Consider the following 8828-nt stretch of genomic DNA (forward strand, 5'->3'; position numbering starts at 1 on the left):
CATTCTTTGGTGATGCTTTTCTGCAAAGGGGACAGGATGACTGCACCTTATTGAGGGAAGGATGGATGGGGCCATGTATCGCGAGATCTTGGCCAACAACCTCCTTCCCTCAGTAAGAGCATTGAAGATGGGTCGTGGCTGGGTCTTCCAGCATGACAATGACCCGAAACACACAGCAAGGGCAACTAAGGAGTGGCTCCGTAAGAAGCATCTCAAGGTCCTGTAGTGGCCTAGCCAGTCTCCAGACCTGAACCCAATAGAAAATATTTGAAGGGAGCTGAAAGTCTGTATTGCCCAGCGACAGCCACGAAACCTGAAGGATCTGGAGAAGGTCTGTATGGAGGAATGGGCCAAAATCCCTGCTGCAGTGTGTGCAAACCTGGTCAAGAACTACAGGAAACGTATGATCTCTGTAATTGCAAACAAAGGTTTCTGTACCAAATATTAACTTTGTGATGTATCCAATACTTATGTCATACAATAAAATGCAAATTAATTACTTAAAAATCATACAATGTGATTTTCTGGATTTTTGTTTTAGATTCCGTCTCTCACAGTTGAAGTGTACCTATGATTAAAACAATTACAGACCCCTACATGCTTTGTAAGTAGGAAACCCTGCAAAATCGGCAGTGTATCAAATACTTGTTGTCCCCACTGTATGTGATAATAAATATATATGATGTTAAATATCTATGATATATAATAAATATATATGATGTTAAATATATATGATAAATATATATAATAAATATATATGTTAAATATATATGATTATAAATATATATGATAATAAATATATATGTTAAATATATATGATAGATACATCTAATGTTAATTATATATAATGTTGAATATCGATGTTGAATATATTTGATGAAAATAGATGTTGAATATAGATGATGTTAAATATATATGATAAATACATCCGCTGTCAATTTCCTATAATAAGAATCTGTGTTGTTGTCTCAGGTGATGATAACCTGTCGGCCTACACTAGTCCTCTACTGCTTGATCTAATAGAATCAGCCATCAAACAGGTAACTTTCCATTGTCTATATTCTACTAAATATTTCTATTAAACCTTTGTGTGTGTTTATCATATGTACAGTGTGAATCATGTATAACGTCCGTGTGTGCACACACACACACACACACACACACACACACACACACACACACACACACACACACACACACACACACACACACACACACACACACACACACACACACACACACACACACACACACACACACACACACACACACACACACACAGGTGGAGCATCCTAAACACACAGGCCAGACCATCTACAGCCAGGCAGAGAAAGAGGGGGGCAGCTGGAAGATGTGGGTAACTCTTATCTTTTACTTTCAATTCTTCCTTGTCTTAAACATACAGACTTTCTATTTCTCTCTGTCTCTCTCCCTCCCCCTCTCTCCTCCCCTCTCTTCTCTCCCTCCCCCTCTCCTCCCCTCTCTTCTCTCCCTCCCCCTCTCTCCTCCCCTCTCTTCTCTCCCTCCCCCTCTCTCCTCCCCCTCTCTCCTCTCTCCTCCAGTATTAAGCCATTGTACCTGAACAGTGGGGTGTATAGGTGATACTACCTCTCTGTTTCTCTCTCTCCCCCTCTCTCCTCTCTCCTCCAGTATTAAGCCATTGTACCTGAACAGTGGGGTGTATAGGTGATACTACCTCTCTGTTTCTCTCTCTCCTCCAGTATTAAGCCATTGTACCTGAACAGTGGGGTGTATAGGTGATACTACCTCTCTGTTTCTCTCTCTCCCCCTCTCTCCTCTCTCCTCCAGTATTAAGCCATTGTATCTGAACAGTGGGGTGTATAGGTGATACTACCTCTCTGTTTCTCTCTCTCCTCCAGTATTAAGCCATTGTATCTGAACAGTGGGGTGTATAGGTGATACTACCTCTCTGTTTCTCTCTCTCCTCCAGTATTAAGCCATTGTACCTGAACAGCGGGGCATATAGTTTCACAGCCTTTGGAGGAGTTCCTGCTATGGAGCTACGCTTCAATGAGGTACAACCCTTCCTCTCACCTCTCAACCTCTCCTCTCACCTCTCTCTCTACCTCTCCTCTAAACTCACCTCTCTCTCTATCTTTCCTCTAAACTCACCTCTCTCTCTACCTCTACTCTCACCTCTCTTTACCTCTCCTCTAAACTCACCTCTCTCTCATCTCTCTCTCTACCTCTCCTCTAAACTCAACTCTCTCTCTACCTCTCCTTTCACCTCTCTCTCTACCTCTTCTCTCACCTCTCCCTCCACATCTCCTCTAAACTCAACTCTCTCTCTACCTCTTCTCTCACCTCTCTCTCTACCTCTTCTCTCACTTCTCCCTCTACCTCTCCTCTAAACTCAACTCTCTCTCTACCTCTCCTTTCACCTCTCTCTCTACATCTCCTTTCACCTCTCTCTCTACCTCTTCTCTCACCTCTCCCTCTACATCTCCTCTAAACTCAACTCTCTCTCTACCTCTCCTTTCACCTCTCTCTCTACCTCTCCTTTCACCTCTCTCTCTACCTCTTCTCTCACCTCTCCCTCTACATCTCCTCTAAACTCAACTCTCTCTCTACCTCTCCTTTCACCTCTCTCTCTACCTCTTCTCTCACCTCTCCCTCTACATCTCCTCTAAACTCACCTCTCTCTCTACCTCTCCTTTCACCTCTCTCTCTACCTCTCCTCTAAACTCAACTCTCTCTCTACCTCTCCTTTCACCTCTCTCTCTACCTCTTCTCTCACCTCTCCCTCTACATCTCCTCCAAACTCACCTCTCTCTCATCTCTCTCTCTACCTCTCCTCTAAACTCAACTCTCTCTCTACCTCTTCTCTCACCTCTCCCTCTACATCTCCTCCAAACTCTCCTCTTTCTACATGCTTTTCTTTCTCCAGGGTTCTTTCTTTCTCTTGAATGCTACAATGTTTCAGTGATGATTCCAATAGTGTGTGTGTCTCTTCAGGACTCCCGCCCCTACCCGTTTGTCAACACCCCATTGGACACCTCCGGGCGACTCCAGGAAGTCCTGGGGGGTCGTCTAGGGGTCGTAGGGCGGAGCCTAGGAGAGCTGGTTGGTCTGATGGTGCTGCGATTGGCTCACGACCACATCCTGCCTCTACGCATCACTACCTACTCCCATACTGCACTGCAGTTCAGCGCCCAGCTCAACAAGCACTCTGCCGAGCTACAGGTATGAACACACTCTCCCTCCTCCCTCCGGGCTCGTGGTCTCTCTCCTCCCTCCAGGCTCGTGGTCTCTCTCCTCCCTCCGGGCTCGTGGTCTCTCTCCTCCCTCCGGGCTCGTGGTCTCTCTCCTCCCTCCGGACTCGTGGTCTCTCTCCTCCCTCCGGGCTTGTGGCCTCCCTCCTCCCTCCGGACTCGTGGTCTCTCTCCTCCCTCCGGGCTCGTGGTCTTCTCCTCCCTCTGGGCTCGTGGTCTCTCTCCTCCCTCCGGGCTCGTGGTCTGCCTCCGGGCTCGTGGTCTCTCTCCTCCCTCCGGGCTCGTGGTCTGCCTCCAGGCTCGTGGTCTCTCTCCTCCCTCTGGGCTCGTGGTCTTCTCCTCCCTCCGGGCTTGTGGTCTCTCTCATCCCTCCAGGCTCGTGGTCTGCCTCCGGGCTCGTGGTCTCTCTCCTCCCTCTGGGCTCGTGGTCTCTCTCCTCCCTCTGGGCTCGTGGTCTCTCTCCTCCCTCTGGGCTCGTGGTCTCTCTCCTCCCTCTGGGCTCGTGGTCTCTCTCCTCCCTCTGGGCTCGTGGTCTCTCTCCTCCCTCTGGGCTCGTGGTCTCTCTCCTCCCTCTGGGCTCGTGGACTTTCTAGAATTTAAGGAAAATGTTTAGAACACATACAGTGGGGCAAAACAGTATTTAGTCCCACTTAAAAAGATGAGAGAGGCCTGTAATTTTTTATGGTACACTTCAACTATGACAGACAAAATAAAAAATAAAAAACATTATAGGATTTTTAATAAATGTATTTGCAAATTATGGTGGAAAATAAGTATTTGGTCAATAACAAAAGTTTATCTCAATACTTTGTTATATACCCTTTGTTGGCAATGACAGAGGTCAAACATTTTCTGTAAGTCTTCACAAGGTTTTCACACACTGTTGCTGGTATTTTGGCCCCTTCCTCTATGCAGATCTCCTCTAGAGCATTGATGTTTTGGGGCTGTTGCTGGGCAACACAGACTTTCAACTCCCTCCAAAGATTTTCTATGGGGTTGAGATCTGGAGACTGGCTAGGCCACTTCAGGACCTTGAAATGCTTCTTTCGGAGCCACTCCTTCGTTGCCCGGGCAGTGTATTTGGGATCATTGTCATGCTGAAAGACCCAGCCACATTTCATCTTCAATGCCCTTGCAGATGGAAGAAGGTTTTCACTCAAAATCTCACGATACATGGCCCCATTCATTCTTTCCTTTACACGGATCAGTCACCCTGGTCCCTTAGCAGAAAAACAGCCCCAAAGCATGATGTTTCCACCCCCATGCTTCACAGTAGGTATGGTGTTCTTTGGATGCAACTCAGCATTATTTGTCCTCCAAACACGACGAGTTGAGTTTTTACCCCAAAATTATATTTTGGTTTCATCTGACCATATGACATTCTCCCAATCTTCTTCTGGATCATCCAAATGCTCTCTAGCAAACTTCAGATGGACCTGGACATGTACTGGCTTAAGCAGGGGGACACGTCTGGCACTGCAGGATTTGAGTCCCTGGTGGCGTAGTGTGTTACTGATGGTAGGCTTTGTTACTTTGGTCCCAGCTCTCTGCAGGTCATTCACTAGGTCCCCCCGTGTGGTTCTGGGATTTTTGCTCACCGTTCTTGTGATCATTTTGACCCCACGGGGTGAGATCTTGCTTGGAGCCCCAGATCGAGGGAGATTATCAGTGGTCTTGTATGTCTTCCATTTCCTAATAATTGCTCCAACAGTTGATTTCTTCAAACCAAGCTGCTTACACAATTGGTGGCTGACGAAATACTTTTTTTGTATTTGATGAGAGAGGCCTGTAATTTTCATCATAGGTACACTTCATTTACTCAGCCACCAATTGTGCAAGTTCTCCCACTTAAAAAGATGAGATAGGCCTGTAATTTTCATCATAGGTACACTTCAACTATAACAGACAAAATGAGAAAAACAAATACAGAAAATCACATTATAGGATTTTTAATGAATTTATTTGCCATTGGAATGTACATCTGACATGTACATTCTAAAACAGATCAGTTCTACAAAGTGTGGGAACCTTATCTAAATGATCTAGAACCTGATTTATTATTTATTGGCTGCAAGAATTTACTCAGAATGGTGGTGCTCTCAGGATTACAGTGTACGTTCCATGTGTTGGACGTAATTCATTAATTTAAACTGAGTTTTTGTGTTTAATTTATGTCTGTTTGTTCGTAAAAATATTTTATATATATTTTTTTATTATTATTTTGTTCTAATATTCGGAGAAAGTTCCAATAAATATACTATATCAAAAATAGAGTATGTACTTGTTGCACGACAAATATACTGAAAGATATTACTGACGACATGTACAGGCATTGTGAAAACCCAAGGCTCGTTGTCAATGAATTGTGTGGTATCAACTGGCAGTTTCTGATGTGCAAAAGTGATGTCCCATTCCATAGGGTTATTAATCTGTCCCTACATTTACATTTACATTTAAGTCATTTAGCAGACGCTCTTATGTCCCATTCCATAGGGTTATTTATCTCTAACTACACTAGTGATGTCCCATTCCATAGGGTTATTAATCTGTCCCTACACTAGTGATGTCCCATTCCATAGGGTTATTAATCTGTCCCTACACTAGTGATGTCCCATTCCATAGGGTTATTAATCTCTAAATACACTAGTGATGTCCCATTCCATAGGGTTATTAATCTGTCCCTACACTAGTGATGTCCCATTCCATAGGGTTATTTATCTCTAACTACACTAGTGATGCCCCATTCCATAGGGTTATTTATCTCTAACTACACTAGTGATGTCCCATTCCATAGGGTTATTTATCTGTCCCTACACTAGTGATGTCCCATTCCATAGGGTTATTAATATCTAAATACACTAGTGATGTCCCATTCCATAGGGTTATTAATCTGTCCCTACACTAGTGATGTCCCATTCCATAGGGTTATTAATCTGTCCCTACACTAGTGATGTCCCATTCCATAGGGTTATTAATCTGTCCCTACACTAGTGATGTCCCATTCCATAGGGTTATTCATCTCTAACTACACTAGTGATGTCCCATTCCATAGGGTTATTAATCTGTCCCTACACTAGTGATGTCCCATTCCATAGGGTTATTCATCTCTAACTACACTAGCGATGTCCCATTCCATAGGGTTATTAATCTGTCCCTACACTAGTGATGTCCCATTCCATAGGGTTATTTATCTCTAACTACACTAGTGATGTCCCATTCCATAGGGTTATTAATCTGTCTCTACACTAGTGATGTCCCATTCCATAGGGTTATTAATCTGTCTCTACACTAGTGATGTCCCATTCCATAGGGTTATTTATCTCTAACTACACTAGTGATGTCCCATTCCATAGGGTTATTAATCTGTCTCTACACTAGCAATGTCCCATTCCATAGGGTTATTAATCTGTCCCTACACTAGTGATGTCCCATTCCATAGGTTTATCAATCTGTCCCTACACTAGTGATGTCCCATTCCATAGGGTTATTTATCTCTAACTACACTAGCAATGTCCCATTCCAAAGGGTTATTAATCTTTCCCTACACTAGTGATGTCTCATTCCATAGGGTTATTAATCTGTCCCTACACTAGTGATGTCCCATTCCATAGGGTTATTAATCTCTAACTACACTAGTGATGTCCCATTCCATAGGGTTATTTATCGCTAACTACACTAGTGATGTCCCATTCCATAGGGTTATTTATCTGTCCCTACACTAGTGATGTCCCATTCCATAGGGTTATTTATCTGTAACTACACTAGTGATGTCCCATTCCATAGGTTTATTAATCTGTCCCTACACTAGTGATGTCCCATTCCATAGGGTTATTTATCTCTAACTACACTAGTGATGTCCCATTCCATAGGGTTATTAATCTGTCCCTACACTAGTGATGTCCCATTCCATAGGGTTATTTATCTCTAACTACACTAGTGATGTCCCATTCCATAGGTTTATTAATCTGTCCCTACACTAGTGATGTCCCATTCCATAGGGTTATTTATCTCTAACTACACTAGTGATGTCCCATTCCATAGGATTATTAATCTGTCCCCACACTAGTGATGTCCCATTCCATAGGTTTATTAATCTGTCCCTACACTAGTGATGTCCCATTCCATAGGGTTATTTATCTCTAACTACACTAGTGATGTCCCATTCCATAGGGTTATTAATCTGTCCCTACACTAGTGATGTCCCATTCCATAGGGTTATTAATCTGTCCCTACACTAGTGATGTCCCATTCCATAGGGTTATTTATCTCTAACTACACTAGTGATGTCCCATTCCATAGGGTTATTTATCTCTAACTACACTAGTGATGTCCCATTCCATAGGGTTATTAATCTGTCCCTACACTAGTGATGTCCCATTCCATAGGGTTATTTATCTCTAACTACACTAGTGATGTCCCATTCCATAGGGTTATTAATCTGTCCCTACACTAGTGATGTCCCATTCCATAGGGTTATTAATCTGTCCCTACAATAGTTGCTCTGTTTTGGAGGGACAGTCCCCCACCGAGGGACACTCCCCCACCGAGGGACACTCCCCCACCGAGGGACACTCCCCCAACGAGGGACACTCCCCAAGCGGGATGGCTAAGGAGGGCTATTAGTCTAACACTTCTCCCTCTCCCTCCAGGCTCGTGGTCTCTCTCCTCAGTGGGTGTTCAGTGCTAGAGGAGACTACAGCAGAGCAGCTGAGACCCTGCAGGAGGCCATACTGAACTCCGATGTACAGGACGAGACTATGACACGTATCTACAATACACGCATGATGAGGGTAGGTAGGGGATAGCTGTGTCTGTCTCTGTCTGTCTGATTCTCTGTCTCTCTGGTGGTCTGTGTAAACCAGTCAAAAGTTTGGACATACCTACTCATTTAAGGATTTTTCTTTATTTTATACAATTGAGATGATTTGGGATGAGTTGTACCGCAGAGTGAAGGAAAAGCAGCCAACAAGTACTCAGCATATGTGGGAACTCCTTCAAGACTGTAGGAAGACCATTCCTCATGAAGCTGGTTGAGAGAATGCCAAGAGTGTGCAAAATTGCCATCAAGGCAAAGGGTGGCTACTTTGAAGAATCTCAAATATGTTTAACACTTTTTCAGTTCCTACATGATTCCATATGTGTCATAGTTTTGATGTCTTCACTATTATTCTACAATGTAGAAAATAGTAGAAATAAAGAAAAACCCTGGAATGAGTAGGTGTGTCCTAACTTTTGACTGGTACTGTGTATATATAATGTGTGTGAGGGTTTATATATATAGATAGAAAATGGTTATGTATATGTGTATATATATATATATATATATATATATATATATATATATATATATATATATATATATATATATATATTGTGTGTTTGTATATATGTAATGTGTGTGTGTTCATACACACTACCGTCCAAAAGTTTGGGGTCACTTACAAATATCCTTGTTTTTGAAAGAAAAGCACTTTTTTTGTCCATTAATATAACATCAAATTGATCAGAAATACAGTGTAGACATTTAGGTATATAAGGATATTTGTAAGTGACCCCAAACTTTTGGACGGTAGTGTGTATGAACACATTACATAT

The 8828-nt window shown here is 43.1% G+C and overlaps 1 protein-coding gene across 1 annotated transcript in view; it reads left to right on the plus strand.

Moving 5' to 3' along the window:
* The window catches only part of tfr2 (transferrin receptor 2), a 69898-nt gene that overhangs the window by 59740 nt on the left and 1330 nt on the right, over nt 1-8828 (plus strand). Inside the window, exons 12-16 of the mRNA XM_046328443.1 lie at nt 973-1040; nt 1283-1353; nt 1952-2036; nt 2977-3204; nt 7883-8023. Of these exons, the coding sequence (XP_046184399.1) occupies nt 973-1040; nt 1283-1353; nt 1952-2036; nt 2977-3204; nt 7883-8023 (593 nt within the window). The remainder of the gene's footprint in view (nt 1-972; nt 1041-1282; nt 1354-1951; nt 2037-2976; nt 3205-7882; nt 8024-8828) is intronic.

Source organism: Oncorhynchus gorbuscha, linkage group LG25 (genome assembly GCF_021184085.1).
Source record: "Oncorhynchus gorbuscha isolate QuinsamMale2020 ecotype Even-year linkage group LG25, OgorEven_v1.0, whole genome shotgun sequence".
Classification (NCBI taxonomy): Eukaryota; Metazoa; Chordata; class Actinopteri; order Salmoniformes; family Salmonidae; genus Oncorhynchus; species Oncorhynchus gorbuscha.